The sequence below is a fragment of the Bombus vosnesenskii genome, unplaced genomic scaffold (genome assembly GCF_011952255.1).
Source record: "Bombus vosnesenskii isolate JDL3184/JDL3185 unplaced genomic scaffold, Bvos_JDL3184-5_v1.1 scf7180000013266, whole genome shotgun sequence".
NCBI classification, from domain to species: domain Eukaryota; kingdom Metazoa; phylum Arthropoda; class Insecta; order Hymenoptera; family Apidae; genus Bombus; species Bombus vosnesenskii.
In genome coordinates this window covers 4,360,706-4,378,121 of record NW_022882926.1, presented here as the reverse complement: position 1 = coordinate 4,378,121, position 17,416 = coordinate 4,360,706, and the positions used below count along the sequence as shown (strand labels likewise).

The 17,416-nt window shown below is 35.9% G+C and overlaps 5 protein-coding genes across 5 annotated transcripts; all 5 read right to left on the bottom strand.

Moving 5' to 3' along the window:
• Positions 1 to 2,624: 2,624 nt before the first annotated feature.
• On the bottom strand, positions 2,625 to 4,305 carry LOC117230141 (odorant receptor 49b-like). Its single transcript, XM_033487264.1, has 6 exons — positions 3,914 to 4,305; positions 3,449 to 3,855; positions 3,243 to 3,342; positions 3,071 to 3,172; positions 2,848 to 3,003; positions 2,625 to 2,764 (listed from the first exon to the last, which is right to left on the bottom strand). Exons 1-6 carry the CDS (start codon positions 4,205 to 4,207, stop codon positions 2,681 to 2,683), a joined length of 1,143 nt encoding a protein of 380 aa, XP_033343155.1. The 5' UTR covers positions 4,208 to 4,305; the 3' UTR covers positions 2,625 to 2,680.
• Positions 4,306 to 4,982: 677 nt separating this feature from the next.
• LOC117230140 (odorant receptor 85b-like) lies at positions 4,983 to 7,522 on the bottom strand. The gene is made up of 6 exons (XM_033487263.1): positions 7,213 to 7,522; positions 6,274 to 6,680; positions 6,097 to 6,196; positions 5,906 to 6,007; positions 5,684 to 5,839; positions 4,983 to 5,598 (listed from the first exon to the last, which is right to left on the bottom strand). Exons 1-6 carry the CDS (start codon positions 7,504 to 7,506, stop codon positions 5,542 to 5,544), a joined length of 1,116 nt encoding a protein of 371 aa, XP_033343154.1. The 5' UTR covers positions 7,507 to 7,522; the 3' UTR covers positions 4,983 to 5,541.
• Positions 7,523 to 8,397: 875 nt separating this feature from the next.
• Positions 8,398 to 9,159, bottom strand: LOC117230139. The gene is made up of 3 exons (XM_033487262.1): positions 9,017 to 9,159; positions 8,776 to 8,931; positions 8,398 to 8,698 (listed from the first exon to the last, which is right to left on the bottom strand). Exons 1-3 carry the CDS (start codon positions 9,062 to 9,064, stop codon positions 8,642 to 8,644), a joined length of 261 nt encoding a protein of 86 aa, XP_033343153.1. The 5' UTR covers positions 9,065 to 9,159; the 3' UTR covers positions 8,398 to 8,641.
• Positions 9,160 to 9,205: 46 nt separating this feature from the next.
• LOC117243620 lies at positions 9,206 to 9,956 on the bottom strand. Its single transcript, XM_033511262.1, has one exon. The coding sequence runs from the start codon at positions 9,954 to 9,956 to the stop codon at positions 9,417 to 9,419; it is 540 nt and encodes a 179-aa protein (XP_033367153.1). The 3' UTR covers positions 9,206 to 9,416.
• Positions 9,957 to 11,241: 1,285 nt separating this feature from the next.
• LOC117230129 lies at positions 11,242 to 14,216 on the bottom strand. The gene is made up of 6 exons (XM_033487250.1): positions 13,558 to 14,216; positions 13,065 to 13,471; positions 11,987 to 12,086; positions 11,752 to 11,853; positions 11,435 to 11,593; positions 11,242 to 11,366 (listed from the first exon to the last, which is right to left on the bottom strand). The coding sequence occupies exons 1-6, from the start codon at positions 13,852 to 13,854 to the stop codon at positions 11,310 to 11,312; spliced, it is 1,122 nt and encodes a 373-aa protein (XP_033343141.1). The 5' UTR covers positions 13,855 to 14,216; the 3' UTR covers positions 11,242 to 11,309.
• Between the last annotated feature and the right edge of the window lie 3,200 nt (positions 14,217 to 17,416).

Genomic DNA, 17,416 nt, shown 5'->3' with positions numbered 1-17,416 from the left:
TATGAGTTCTTCCCATTTCAATGTTATCTCGCGGTCTATTTTTGACTTAAATAAGTATTAAAGGAGGGTATCTACAGTCGGTTGCGTGAGAGCTTCTAAGACGCGATTGTGAGATTTCCTGTGATTTAAGAATCATCGAAGTTCTTGGTTCGGAGCGTGATAAGTTCACGGTAGTTCAAGCAGAACCTTCAAGCGATGTAACGATTATTGCTGGCTGATTATATCGTTTTTCTAGAATTCCCCAAACAGGTGAATAGTTTATCGTGTTGTTACCGAAAGATTCGATCGCTTTAACTGATTTCGTGTCGTAGGCAGGATCGCAAGTATATACATGAATTTTCTTCATCGATTCCTATATTGTCGTGAACAGTGCCATTCCTCGTAAGAATCCATAAATATTGGCAAATTTATTTTAGAAAATGTGATTTCATTTTATAAGAAGTCGGTATGAGACTGAAATGTGTTTTGAAAGTTCCGCGTATTTTCTGTCGAATTTTGTGATTGAGTAGAGCAATTGATAATTATGCACAAAAGAGGGTCTCAACTCCAATTGTTGTGTGTTGAATTCATGTCATGTGTTTTATATTATGCGCTGAATTTTGGATATGCTGTAGAACGGAGAGTCATAAGTTATATACATAAGTTATTCGTTCGTGGTGTGAACCGATCGTGGTTCAAAATATATGACAAAAAAAAAAATGGTACTTATCACATTACATTTACTCCAATGCAGGTGGTTAAAAGTGAAATTGCTTAAGCATCTGCATAGGATTGCGATCGTAACAGTGATAAGGCATGGATAGGTTAGATCTTTTGAGCCACGATCGTCCGATGCCTCGGACAAAGTGAATGTGAGTCAAGACATTCTTCTCTATAACATCTCTCAATGTTAAGATCATTGGAGCTGAGTGTACGACGTCCATCTGATCTAATTCGACCTGTGATTTAATGAAGGAGATAAATTCGTCTTCTGAATCTTCTAACCATACGCCAATATTCGTTACGGGTGTCTCTTCGTCATAGTTATCGAGTAAGCATGCGAATTCTACTTTAAATGGGTCACGTTTCGATTTCAAAAACTTCATGCGATCTTCGTGACTATGAGCCACATTATGTGTATTTTTATGTGGAGATAGGGTAAGAAAACACGGAATCTAAGTGATATAAATAAGTGATTCGGGAGCAAAAGTACGACTGACTGTTCGAAGAAGAGATACGACTGACACGATGAAGAGATATGTGCTGCTTCTGGTCAAGCTTACGAATACTACAACCTTACATGGTGTTCACTTGTCGTTGAAGGAGTGTTGCGTGGATGTGACGCTCCTAACGCTTCTGACGCAATTGACTCTAAGCAATGGCTCCTGTTCTGAGAGCGGATGTCAATTTTCTTGAACGGTTGACTTCATTTGCTTCATTCGATTCTGTCGTTGTTGGATATCACTTTTTCCGAGTAACCGACTCCTTTGGAGACGATGAGTTCTTCTAACCACAGGTTCGATAGAGTTCTTCCTCCGAGGATGACACTCCTGATGTTACTGACTTCAGTGATGTGATCTTCAATTTCTTTCGGACTGATGCTTCCTCCTTGGTACCGATATATGGTTCGAAGAACCATGTGGAATCGAGCGAAAGGATTCCCATTTGATTAAGGGGTGTAACCAACAGTGTAATGTGGCAACAGTGGCTGTTGTCATGTGTAGTTGCAAGAAATAGATTAATTACTATTGATTGATTGTTATTTTTATATATGTATATATAGCTGTGCAGAGTTCGCAATGCTGTTACGATATTTAAAACGTTTCGCGATGTGTGAAGCGATTTACTGAGAGATAGCAATTTGACTTGCCTTTTCTCAGATATGACTAGAATTCTGACGAAAATGTGCTGTTTCAGTATTCTTAATACCTTGTATCCTCCCTTCCATTGCACGTTGTGCCCGTTGGAAGGGTCATCGAGGGCCAGTGTTACGTGCGAGTATCCAGGAAGTGGAACATACAACCTTGAGGAATATTCGAAAGGGTTCGGCTTATATTAAGGAAACCATTAGATTGGCCGTCGCATGACCGTTTGAAAACTTCAAGGTTTATGACAGAATCTCAGTTATTAAGCACCGGAAAAGTGGTGTGAACAAGTTAAAAGGGTATAGTACATCTGCTAAATTACTCACGTGCCATTTCAGCGCTACCACACAGGTGGTCGAAGCACAAAACTTCTATTTCTCAAAAGTAGCAACTGTTCAATGCATGTCATTATTTCTGTGAAATAACAGACTCGTATGTTTCCTATTTGTAATAGTAAATTGCATCTGCTACTCTATTTCTCAAATTTAGCTCAATCATCAACTTACACTGCTCTAACATGCACCCCTTCAAGAACAAAATTCCTATGTGGTATTATACGAGCAAGCGGTAGGTACCTTACATTTAGATAAATTTTCTTTCACTAGATTTTTAAATCAGACAGCTTACTCAATTTTTGTTCATTGCTTCAAATTTTTTCCGTAAGACTTAAAGCTTAATGTTCAGTGCACCACGGATTCGAAACGCGTTCTTTCCCTTATGCAACTTTCCTAACAGTTGAACTAGTGAAATTTAATCAATAAAATCAGCAAATCACGGGAAACAATTTACTGCATAACAATTAAACCATTACATAATTTACAAAATTCAAACGACTGCTAAATATCGTCAGGTATTCCATCTTCATCTTGAAACATGACAACTCGTAGAGCCGTAAACATAGAAAGCACGTTTGTGATGAACTGAAATATCAAATAGTTGGTACCTAAATTATTACAATGATAAAGATGGCAGTGAAATCGATTAAGAAAAATCATTCCATTACCGAGCAATAATAGCTGAGAGAGAAAGCTGGAATGATACACCTGATTCGTAAGATCACCGGAGATTGTGGAATCATCATGAACAATATAAATTTTTGTATCCTCAAAGGCTGTTCATACCATTTAGATTGGTAAACCGTTCTCATGGTACTTTCACTCTGGTAGAAAAATACACTTAACTGTAATTCTTAATCTGAAGCTACAATACTAAAATTTGAAACTTACTACATCTATTAAGTTGTCAGCTGGCCACGCGCACATGAATACCGCCAATAGCACAGTTATAGATACGGTAACGAATTGAAGTTTCACAGTAAATGGTTGTCGCTATTTGTTCGAGCAGATTTTAATAATTTTAATTGTAATAGCATAATAATTTGTCTTATTCGTTACTCACTCCGATAAAAATGATACCAGCAAATACGCTTTCTATGCCACAGATACATAGCGTAATCAGAGTCGTATATCGAGCTGTGTTCGCCACTTCTTCTGCGTATCTAAAACCACACGTTTGAAAAATATCCATGATATTTTCTAATACCTTATATTCTCTAAGATATACAGTTTAATCGAGTTCTTTTTCACCGTAGAATCGTTGCATACCTTTTCAGAGTGTAATACTTTTTTACGCATTTTATCAATGATTTAACACCGTTAACGGCACGTATTTCGGTCATTAAAATCTCGAAGCGCGCTGCAGCGAAGAGCAACAGTAACGCGCAAAGTATATTGGTGCACAGAAGTGACGCGCATTGCATACCGACGAGCGATTGTTGCAAGAAAATAATGCTCCTCACGGGTTCAAAATCAACTGGGAACGGATATTCTGCATTCGTTGGAAAGGGATCAGATATGAAGAACGTTCCGATGAGAATAATAGATGGGCTCCAATAAAACCAAACTGCAGATGCTGCGTAGTATATGGCGTACTTGTCCACGTATCGTTGGAAGATTTGTCTTTCGTACGAATTTCCTTTCTCGCAACAAGATTTCATCTCTTCGATTAATCGCTGCAGTACGTTATTTGGATCACTAAATTTTGAGATGACCATTAAAGATGAATTTTACCTGATATCGATCGTGTTGACTGAAGCAGTAGGTGGAATGCAGAGGTACGTGTACAACAGCAAGTGTCAAAGAAACTGATTTACAAAACCTTGCTGTATCCTCACGGTTCACATATATTGCATATAGCAAGGGACAAAAGAGTAAAAGTGAGTTGAGAAATAACACGGATCTCAAAATTTTGAAACAAAGTATCTGAGACTTGGTAGCTGTCGATGGAAGCGGCCAACAACAGGACAATCCCAGGATAAATTCAGTAAAAGCTATCGCCGTTTCAGGCGTCGCATTTCGAAACATACCGCCGCGAAGTTAAAGCCAACTACCGTGTCAAGATATCACACCGTTCTGTCTTCAAGCAGAACGCTTCGGTTTGAAATAATTCTTAAGAATTGTAATGAAACAAATAATGAAATCATATAGAGGTAATGGTTCGGTTGTATAGAGTTACGTGAGTATTCTTAGTACGAATGAAATAAAATATGAAAGAATCCCTATTGCAGCACTAATAACAGCCTGAGAGTTTTCTTTTGAATTCCGCTTTATTACGTAATTCTCCCATGTGTGGTTACTGCTGTGGGAGACATCCCATATGGAACAGCCAGCAAATTAATGGATACATTTCGTAGTACAGTGTGTAACATAAGTTCACTACCTACGAGTATTAGAAATAATAATTGTATACAAAATGTTTGAACGATAATAGCTTAGGTAATAAAATTGCCTGTCCAAGTAAACAAATAATTGATGTTAAGTTATTCCCGAAGTGTTATCGCTATGTTACATGTGGAGGTACTATGAATTAAATGAAAGGTATTGTTTGTAAGTTACTATAGCACAAGCAGGAGAGGTTATACCTATGGAGGGGTCTTGGCCATATACCAGGAATAAGAAAATGCGTATCAGGTGTAATTATGAGAGAGGTATTACTTATCTCTCTATAGTAATTCCTTCACTCTGAGTTTTTCTCTTGCGGGGCGCTATTCAAACAACGACGGATCGCGGTGAGGGGCGAAGGAGAGTGATTTTTTCATTTTGTATATATATATATACTATATGTATGTATCTATTTTGTTTAACTGTTTGTGCATTTATATTTCTTTAATTATCTCTAATAAGTAATTTATATTTTGCACCATATCAATGATGCAAATATCATGCCTGACCTAGTTTATTAATTTCAACAATATTATCGTATATTTTTTTAATTGTACAAAAAGATTTGAAGTGAATGGTCAAAGAAACTTTTAGTTATTTGAGAGATAAAGTAGAATACGGTCATCAGACCACACACTTACGGGTATATGACCACAAGGCCGGCAACCACGATAATGACTAGGAACAGAAAAGTGTATTTCTTTCCGTTGATCCTATCCGTACGTGCTGGGACCCCTCCATTAGTATAAGCTCCATGAACACAAGTATCCAATTACGAATAATTTAGCTGCTACAATGATCCCAGTTATATTCTTCTTATGGTCTTCACTCAAATAAATATTTGTGTTCATAAAAATCCGTAAAAAGCCAATGTTAATACACGATTAGTTATGAAATAGAGTGACATTAATCGCGATTATCACAAAGAATGGTTTTTTATACGAATAGAACCACGTTCAGAGCACATTCACTTTGAATTAATTCTGTATCATGACGCGCAAAGTAGTGAAGATGGAGAAGGCATTGGACAGGTACTGAAATGTTAAAGATTTATTATTTATATAATACCTTTGATTAATTCTTTCGTAACTATGACACTTCAACACCAATTTGTCTTACCGAACAATAATAACGCAATGAGAGTTCTGGCACTATACATCTTATGGAAAGTACTAATGGTTTTTGATATGTTAACATATTCAATAGATTTTTCTGCATTTCCAACCTCCGGTCATACCAGATCGAATTATATGCACTTTGCGGGATGCCCATGCTCTAAGAATTATGACACATTAACAAAGATTAAAAATTTACTTCTTCGGAAAATAGAATATGATTTACCATATCTATCAAGTAATCAGCTGGCCATGTGTATAAGTAAATTTCCGTAAGTACAGTAACACATGCACCTATATACTGTATCTTCACGAACAGAGGTACATCCTGTTTAACAAATTTGTGTCAATACTTAAATAGAATAATCATTGTCATATGCATTATACTATACGCAAAACGTTATAAAGTATACGTACTACAATCATCATAATACAACACAAAGTCAAAGCAAATGTGGCTACTCCAACAGCGTAAAGTACCATAAAACGAAAATTATTAAGCACTTCTTCTCCGTATCTATAAAAAATAATCGCTAATACTGTACATAAATGTATCGTTTAATACACGCTTCATCTTCCACATGTTATTTTTACCTTCTTAAATGTAATTGTTTCTTAACGCAATCGATCAACGTATCAGTGTCTGTGCTCCGCTCCAGATTTACGGCCAAACACTCAAATCTCGCTGCCGTGAACCAAAGTAGAAGCCCTCCAAACGAGCTTATGCATATTTGCGCAGCGGATTGAAAACAAACGCAAACATGTTGCATATATATGATAATATATACTGATGTATAATTTACAGGAAACGGATATTCCACATCAAATGGGAAAGGAACTGGCAAAATTGCAGGTCGTAATGAAAAACCAACCGCAGTCACATACGTACATGCTATGGAACAACCGCAGAAAACATAGCACTTCTTGATGTACTTGTAGAAAATTTCTCGTTCATATTGTTCCGCTTCTTTGATACAAACTATCATTTCCTCGACTATACGCTGTAACTCATAGTTAGGATGAATTGGTATAATTTTGGCTGTGGTATAGGGGACGTCACGCCGATTTTGATAGGTCTGAAATATGTATGATGTCAAGATCTATATGCTGCATAATTTTTCCCAATACACATAATTCCAACTTGCTCATAGTTTTCCAGTGATATGTAAAAATATTGTTACTATGTACCATGTCCTTAATGTTTCGAATTTGTTTGAATTTATCTGAATTAGGTTTTTGTTAGATTTAAGTTAGGTTTGACCTACGTTATTAACCCTTCCATCTGTTTTAATGCTTCAAAAGTAAACTAAATCAGACATAACAATAATGTTAGATTGCCAAAATTCTTACAGCCATCTAAATCATGATAGTAAATAATGAGATGAATATCATTAATCCAGGCGCTGCAGCACATACTAAGAAAAAGTATTAATCTTTACAAAATACCTCAAATACAACAAAATCGATGAAGCGTCCTTTATTCCAAATAGTTATCTATTGTTACATCAAGTAACGACAGATACTAAAACTTACCTGTAAAGACACGTGTTTGACGCTGCATACAATAGTCTGAAATATATTTTGTGATACACCTATTGTAAGGCAGACACACGAGGAAGTAGCGATCAAATCATCAAAGTGTACATAACAAAAATATAGCATTGGCAGAAATAGCAAACAGGCGTTTATAATACTGCAGATCTGCAATATCTTGAAACAAAAGATTTTATTTCTGTCGCTGTTGATAGGAAGCGGCCAACAAAGAGTTATAACTACACTGAGCCACGTAATGTGAATAACTTTCTCTGGTGTTATTTGTTTCGTCATGACTTCAAAAAGTGTTTGCCCTGTGAATCTAACGCAATAGATTTAACTGGTGCCAGAGTTCGATATATACAGACTATCCAGAGATAGAACATATGTAATTTAATCGTTTTTAATCCAAGCGTATATTCACAATCGCCATTGGCATATAATTGGTTTGTACGTACGAGAAATTTAATAAATTATTATACTGAAGAACAAGTTTTATTGGTTTGCGATTTTCTTCACAGTAGGCCGCTGCCAGCTGACTTGACGCTAATCATTATGGCTTGCATTATACATTAAAAGTATGTACCGTATTAGACACGTGCAAAGGGTAGTTATCACGCAACGGAGTTAATATTCGCGAAAGTCAAGAAGCGTTCGTTAAAATAAAGTTGCACACGTACAATGTTATATGCACATTCAGTCACACAAAAGTTTGTTTGCGATATCTGCTCGAAGCTGCGGGCCACGTCCTTTTTCTTGAAGCGATCTTCTTACATCGAATCCAAAAAGCACCGAAAATGTTCCGAAATATACTGTAAGTAATGTAACGAGAAGAGAAATGTGAACGATTATGAACACAATCTTTAACCATAACTGACATTGAAGAAGCTCGATGCTTAGAAATTTTAGGTTTCGATTTCCCGGTAAATAATTCTATTAATATTATATATTTGATATTAAAGAAATATATTCAACAAAATGTTCTTACTGCTTGCAGTTCAGACGAAATAAATCTATTGCATAAACTTTTCGCGTGGTTCTTCCACTCTGATAATAAACGCATGTTTAATTATGGTACTTCATTCGAAGCAACAAATTTTACTACTGTCATTATTGTGTTGTCATATGTTCTTTAACGTATGTAAGTTTATTCATCTCTTTTTCATTACAGAACCATTCCATACTCTGTTACAAATTTTATCAACGACTTAGCACTGTTAACTGTGCGTATTTAATTAGACATATTTCATAGGTTTCATAATTATACTTTGATAATAGTTTTTATTCGTACATATATTTGTGTGTTATATCCATAAAATACGATGTTATTACACAATTAGTTATAAAATTTAGTGACATTAATCACGATTATTACAACAAATGTTCCTTTATACGAATAGAACCACATTCAGAACACATCCATCCTGGATTAATTGTGTATCATAACGCGCAAAGTAGTGAACATGGAGAAGGCATTGGACAGGTACTGAAATATTATAAATTTGCCATTTATTCAAGATCTTTGAATAATTTTCTCATCACAATTATGGCACGCGAACTTACCGAACAGTAGTAACGCAAAGAGAGCTCTGGCACTATGCATGCGATTGAAAGCGTTAGCGGTTGTCGATATATTAACACATTCAGTAGATTTTTCTGCATTCCCAATTTCTGTTCATACCATGTTGAGTTATATATACTTTGTGGAGCGTCCATACTCTAGAAATTATGAAAATTTAACTGATTTTAAAAAAGTGAACATTTGTATTTCTCCAGGACATAGAAACCACATTTTTGTTACTACCATATCTTTCAAATAATCAGCTGGCCACGCGTATAAGTAAATTTCCATAAGTACAGTGACACATACGCCTATAAACTGTAGTTTCACAAATAGAGGTACATTCTATTTAAATAAATTATGTCAATAATTAAATAGTAGCATCATTTTACGTTACATTACACTATATGTAAAATGTGATAAATTTATGTAAAATTTGTGTATATAAAATGTGATAAATTTATAAATTTCACTTACTACAAGCACCATAAGAAAACACAGAGTAATACCAAACGTGGCTACTCCAATGGCATACAGTACCAAAAATCGAAAACTATTAAACACTTCTTCCGCGTATCTAGAAAAATATTACTAAAACATAAATGCATCGTTTGATACACACATTACCTTTCAAATACTATCTTTACCTTTTTAAATGTAATTGTTTCTTTACGCAAACAACCAACGCATCGATGTCTGTGCTCCTCTCCAATTCCGCGGCTAAACACTCAAATCTCGCTACCGTAAACCAAAGTAAAAGCGCCCCAAATGAGCTTACGCATACGTGTGCAGCGGTTTGAATACAAAGGCAAGCATGGTGCATATATATGATAACATACATTGATGTATAATTGATAGGAAATGGATACTCCGCATCAAATGGGAGAGAAACTGGCAAGATTATAGGTCGTAACGAAAAACAAGTCGCTGTCACATACGTACATGCCATGGAACCACCGCAGAAAACATAGCATTTCTTGATGTACTTGTAGAAGATTTTTTTCTCGTATTGTTGTGCTTCTTTAACATAAGTCATCATTTCCTCGACTGTACGCTGTAACGCGTAATTAAAACACATTGGTTTAATTTTAGGCAAGTGTGTAGAATGGGGCACGTCACGATTTAGATAAGTTTGAAATATGTTGTTAAGATTAATCTTATCACTTCTGATACTGCAGCACATACTCAAAAAGATCCCAAGCTTATCGGAATCGGTGAGATGTCTCGTATTCTAAACAATTACATACCGAGTTTTACGTCAAATGATGATTGAAATTAAAGCTTACCTGTAGAGAATCGTGCTTGATGAAGCATATAAGAGTCTGGAAAATATTTTGAGACACTCCTAATAAAAGGCACATACAGGAAGAAGTAATGACGATATCATTTAAGTGCAAATAAATCGAATATAATATTGGCATAAATAGCAAACAGCCACTAATACCGCTACAGATTTGTAGAATCTTGAAACAAAAGATTTTATTTCTGTTGCTATTGATAGGAAGTGGCCAACAAAGGCTTATCACTACGCTGAGCCAAGTAATATGTATAACTTTCTCTGCTGTTATTTGTTTCAACATAACTATATAAATTGGTTGTCTTATGAATCCAACGAAGTAGATAGAACCGACACAATGATGTGATATATTGCAAACTATCGAGAATATATGTAACTAAAGTGCTTTGAAAGCAACTGAGTATTCACAGATGTTACTTGAATATAATTACTGTAGACGTACGAGAAATTCAATAAATTATTACATCCAAGAATATGTTCCACCGGTTTGCGATTTTCTTTACAGTAGCGCGCTGCTAGCTGACTTAACGCTAATCATTATTGGTTGCATTATACATTAAGAGTACGTACCGTGTTAGACAGGTGCAAAGGGTAGTTATCACGCAACAGGGAAAGTAAGAAAACGTTCTTCGAAAAAGAATTGTATACGTGCATAAAGTCATGTGTATATTCAGTTATACAAATACTTGTTTATATATCTACACGAAGTTGCAGTGCACGTCCCTATTTCTGAAGCGATCTTCTTACGTTGCCACTCGAAAGGACCAAAAGTGCTATTACAAATGTCTATAGAAATGTCGCGAAATATACTGTAAGTGACGCAAGCAGAAAAATACATGTGAACGTCGATGGACACAGATCTTACAATTAGCTAAAACTGGTATTAAAGAAGTTCAACGCATCGAAACTTTAGATTAATCGGTAAGACATTCTACTAACACTAACGTTACCAGGCCCGGTCAAATGACCGGTTTCAAAATCTAATTTCAAATTCTACATTCATTGTTATTTCTTTTGTTCGTCTAATTTCGTTACGTAATATTAACAAAACATGTTATATTAACAGAAATTGAGAAATTGATCTATGTTGGCCTGATAATGGCCTGGTAAAATTAGTGTTAATATATCTAATTCTAAAGAAACATATTAAGCAAATATTGTACAACTTTCTGTTCGAACGCAATAAATTTATTACATGTTTCAGTAATTTACATATTCAAATAACGTGTATCAGGAAAATTACGATTCAATCATTGATCTCATTGCCATGAAGTAGGACGATACTGTAGTTATAAACTATAAATCATTTTACCAAATAATTATATCAATTTTTTGAGAAATACTTCTGAAAGTAACATGCTTACGTTTGCGAAATATTCCAAGGTAAGAGGCGGTAGTAAACCACTCATTCTAATGAGTAGCGGTTTTTGACTTCTCTGCATCATAATAAGCATGGAGCTTTTCATGTCTTTTGGCTTTCCTAACCATTGAACGTCGGTGATCGATTTTGCGAACTGCACACTCTGCAAATAGAAGTTTAGCTTCAATTATCAAGCTAAAAATTATGGGCTTTGGAATCGAGGAAAGTAGAATCTCGTTTAATTGCAAAGAAAATGTATGAAAACGATGTCGATGCCAGATGAGATGATGTTCTATCAACGTTACTATTTGGTTGGCTTACACTTTCTTTTAAATCGTCCGCTGGCCAGGAGATGACGTACAGGCGGGTACAACCAGACACCACAAAAGAAAGATACTGACTCATTACGGCCAATGATTGATTCTGAATGTTATTATAAAAATATTCATTTAAAACAGCTCGATTTGTGATACATTAAGATCCCATTCCTTGCTTATTTATTACGCTACGCTACGAATGGTGCAGAAAGGAAAACTGTCGAGCAGGCCAGACTCACGTAAATCAGAGGGAAAGCTCCGCATATTACAGCGCTTCCCATCGTGGCGTTCGTTTTGAATAATAAAGTCTCAACAGTAGCTTTAGTATCCTCCACAAATCTGACCATGACACGGTCTCAATTTACTTAACTCGGTAAAGATTTAACTCTCTGGCATTGTTTATTCTATACCTTTAAATGATAAATGCAGTACGATGCACTGCATCATGCATTGATTCAACGCAGTCAATGAAATATTGATTATATAAAAGAAAAATTCAAATGACAAATGACATTAGCGTCATGTTCGGCTGTTTTCTTAAACGATTATTTGATAGGTATTTAATAACAAAGTGATAACACGAGATAATAGTACAAAAATTGAAATTCATGTTTAGACGAAGCTACTGAATATGTCGATACAATCTATTAGTTCGATGAATTAGCAAAATATCGCGATTGTATCATAGAGCATATGACATTTATACAGAGTGGTTGGTAACTGGTGGTACAAGCGGAAAGGGGGTGATTCTAAATTTTTTTCTTAATTTTTTTTTTTTAATTTTTCCATCGAGACAACGATCTACAGTGAGATCCGTTATAACGAGACGTGATAAAGTGCACGCGTACCGAGCGAAAATTCAAAGTCGATTTTCTCGAAAACAAAGCCTCGAACGAAAAATTTTTATTCTATATTTTCGACTTCTTTTTTCGCGTAGAATCACCCCCTTCCGCTTGTACTACCAGTTACCAACCACCCTGTATATGTATATTTATTAGAAATCAGTCAAATGGTGTTGTCGTCCTGAGGAGAACACTTGGAAGAAACGATGTGCGTGTGAGAGGAATGCATTTCTTACCCCTATGCTACCTCGGATGTTATCTTCAGAGTGATTGACAGTAAGTATTTTAAAAATTCGCTTCATAGTCAGTAGCCTGTTTTTCAAACCATTATTTCCTTACTATGCTTTTCAATTTTCTTAAATATCTGATTAACTTAATTTTTTCAAATATTTCATTGTGCGTTGTTCTATTGCCCAAAGGTTACACTAAGACTATATTTGTATGTATATCTTAATAGAAAAGAAATTTATCTTACCCTATTATTTCTTGGTGTTCCTTGATACAGCTTACCAGTATGTCAGAGCTATTCACGTGCCGTAGTTTCATTCTTAGTATGTCTAGTCTGGCTGCGGAGAAACTGAACAAAACAGCGATCGTGAAATCAACGCCAATGCAGAATGCCGTTTGAAAAATGCAGTAAACTTGGTTAACGTAGACCATGCAATATATTCCGAGTGATTCGGTGGAAAATGGAAGCCATCCATCTGCTGGTAATTCTTGGGCCGAGAAGAAAGGCGCCAAACTAAATGAGATCGCGGTTGTGATATATCCCATTGCAGTTACCGAGAGAAATTGCTTGTAACGATCCATGTATCTTTCTATTGCCTTCGTCTCATGTTCACTGGCCACTTCCAGGAATGCTTTAACTTTTCCTATCAGAACCTGAATTGATTAAAAAAATCGACAAACTTTTTTAACGTATCTTTATTGTGAAACATCGTTAAACTCGTGCTTCAAACCCAAATAACCTGTAGTTGAGCGTTATTCCTTCTACAAAGAATCAAATCGAAGAGCACCTCCAGTAGAGCTGTTACTTCGGAGACAGTTTTCATTAAAATAGGTATATCGTGTCGAAAGTGAAAGATAGCGAACACCAAGGATATCGTTAGGAAAATAACATTTAATATCGCAAACGACCATCGGATGTTGCGAAAAAAGATTTGTTTCTTACTACTATTCGGATCAATTGGCCAGGTGCACGTGAACATTCCAGCCAATTCCACTATGTACAGTACTTGACGAATGTTCACGTTAAACATGCTCATTTCACTGAATGTTCTTTAGAAACATGGAACACCGAACGAAATAACTTTCACCCTGATGTAAATGTTAGTAAAACAGCGGCCAACGAAGATCAATAAATTATTCTCATTAATCATTCAGTGTAGGACTATTACATATCACACGCAGAGTATCCGGAAAACCCGAGTTATTATTTCCCAGTAAAGGGTCCGTTTTGTAGTTTCCTCGATGTTCCAAGTAGTGTTTTATAACGTAATTGCTGGATAGTAACGAAGATTATAGGGAACGGGGTTGGTCTATGCACGATACAGATGTTATCATCTATACGTATATCTTTCATATTCGATTATTTCACTCTCTGTTGCATCCATACGCAAGTAGTTGCTTCGCACGATGCACAACGCCACGAAATTCAAAGTGCTACAATGTTTGAAGGTGTAAAGACTCTATTACTTTAGAGCTTCGAAGCACCACCGAATTCTTTTGCTTTTGAGATATAAAATACTCTTTAGCACATGCACGTAAACCTCCGCGGTTGAGATACATGCGATACCGAATTTGTTATCGAGGTTTAGTTTATCCCAGTATAGTAATCCAATTGAAACCTGCAGTAGTAGAATACGACTTATCTATACCACACATTTATGCTGCTACCCTATGCGGCACGGTAAATCCGAATATTTGTTCACCTTATCGCGTGACTTTTCATTCACCTCCTAAGCTTTACAATTCGAGACGTGTTCCGACTTCTTATCACTGCCAATAGTGAGGTTTACCTCTATGTGATATTGTATTGTCGACGGTAGGTAAAATCGTACTTACCGTACAATGAAAACGTATAGACGATCGATATCGCTCTATATTATCATTCGGGTTACATTGAATAAAATAAAACGAAAATTATTAATGAAATTCTACAAGTAATATAAAAATACTAATAAATAAATATTCTTACGTAACAATAATAAGTGTAATAATAAAACGAGTAATGCTTAAGTAAATTTTACAGATTATAGGTCAGCGAATTGTCGTACGGAAGGTGAAATGATAAGGAGTGTTCGCGGAACAAACATTTCGAATTCATAATTCATCACTTGTCAATTCGTTAATATTATTGGTTAGTAAATTATTGTGCAATACGATTCTGTGGATAAATTTATCAAGCAAATAACTGATTTATTAAGATAAATCAATAAGCGTGGTTAATTGGCAGCAGGTATATCTATTGAATGATTTCAGATATAAAAAGATTCGGGCAAGGTGTTTGCTATTTATTCACTGGAAATGAATAAAAGTACGCGTTGTAACTTTACATATATACGACCGACAAGAAAGAAAATTTTCACGGTGAGTAGCTTTGAAATTCCTGAGTAAGCTTCTACGTTTCTATAAAAGTTGGCGTTTTCACGCGTTAACGAGACGTTTTGAATTTGCAATGCAATGAAAGAAAACATTGCCGAGTCGGGTAACGACCCGATCATACCTCGCGAAAGTTTCTGGTTATATCAAATTTGATATTATTATTCGCGCCAGCTTTATGTATACGGTTTATTTTACTACATTGTCCTATGCTCTTGGAAATTTTTGCTCTTTAAATTAGTTCTATTCAACTCGATTGAATTGCAAAATGTAATGAATATTCGACGTTATCCTTTGTAAACGAATATAGAAACTCTCTTGTTTCAAGCTTGTGTGGAGTTTGTGTAATTACAAACGCCAATGCAAGTGTAATACATTACGAATTAGATTGCTGAACGCGAATGACATGTATCTGTGACACAAGTTCGAGCGCTTATACGGAATTTACAGTGACGAATTTCTATACTTCGTTGTGTGCAATTACACGTTGGACTAACAGAGTCGTCAAGGAAAGACGTAGCATGGCAGTATAAATGGCGGCGACAAGAGTCAAACGTTAATCCTTCGATCTAATTTTAAAACAATTTCCCTATTCTCCCGCCATATGATATTCCGTTTACGAAAGTAGTGAACTGGGAAAAAGAAACAACTACCGGACCAAGAAAATATTCGCGATGTACGATAAAAAATGAAAAATGAATATCCATCGAAGTTAAAACATCGTACGTGTTAAACTGACTGAATCGATGAAACATATTATCAGCAATTTCAATTGCTCCCATGATGTCGTAGCCGGCCAAACGAATCGGAAAGCATCGTGTTTCTCAACGTCCCGTAGTAATATGATAAATTCTGCCGATCGATTTGTTCAATCGTGTACTGATATTCCATTAAACGAAATGGTCGCGCGTCCTGCGTAACTAAACGCGAACAGCGTGATCGGTAACGATGGGTCCACGTTTTTATTCCAAACCACTCGACTATTCGATGCCGCGACTGCATGGCCGAAATTATTATTCAATAACCGGCTTTAACAAACACATGCCGATACATCCTAGTAATTATCCGAACCGACGTTCTCCAAAATTTCATTCCCCAAAATTACAACGCGAACATAGTCCACACACCGTTGTGTTCGTTGCCATACCGTTATCGACAACATATAACGACGTTCAAACACTATTATCGAGTTTAAAAGACTATTCGATCTATACTGGCTGATCCTTTGCTAATCGTAAAACTTTACTCCCGAATCAAAATCGGTGTGCATGTATCATACATGATATTACGTTTAATTCTGCGTTAACGGTACTAACAGCGAGTGGACAGTAGCGTTTCATCGTAATGAGGATAGAAAATTTGTATAACGAGGACACCGGTGGACATCGTATTTCCCATATGAAATTTCCTATGAAATTGATAATTGCGGTTGACTCGGATTCGCTCATTCGTTCAATTCAATTCAACAAGATAGAAGAACTGGTTTTATGAAAATTGAGATCTGTATTTTACATCATTTTACATATTCCATAACAATTTACGTATTTACACATTTACACATTTTACAACATTTTATACTACGATGGTCGTGTTGTCCCCGTGCTTTTGGTCAATGCTCAGCTCTATACGACTTGATTTAGCAAGTCTCTTTTACAGAATTTGCTAAAAAAAATAGAAGGTATGAATTAGTACTCGAAGTATCGTATCCTTAAACGAATAAAAACATACGAATTATTTTATTTGACACAAGACGCTACCACGTGATGCATGACGAAAATTAAACTGATAAAATAGAAGACAGAAACAAAGCGATTTCATTAGCCAGCTCGATTAACCTTATCACCCTCTGAGAATACGTTCTTTCATTAGTGCAAAATACGTTCTATACCGTCTATAGCGTGACGTACCGTCGATATCGAGCAAACGACTAGGACAAAGAACGTACATTTCACAAGATGGCTAAAACGCTCCTTTCTTTTTATAGGATACCTACTAGTAAATGAGCGTGGGAAGAAGAACGACTAATACGAGCGCAGTCGTGCAAGCCGTTACCGTTAGAAGAATCTCCGAGTCTGATAACGTGTCAACAGTGTTCTTCATTGTAATTTCCTGCGACATATGAGAATTCTAATCAACGATGGAGCGCAATTTTTCTTGGTCACGAAGAAGACAAAGACCCTCGATCGAGTTTCAAAGTGTTAACGAGCACGATTAGAATTCCCAAGA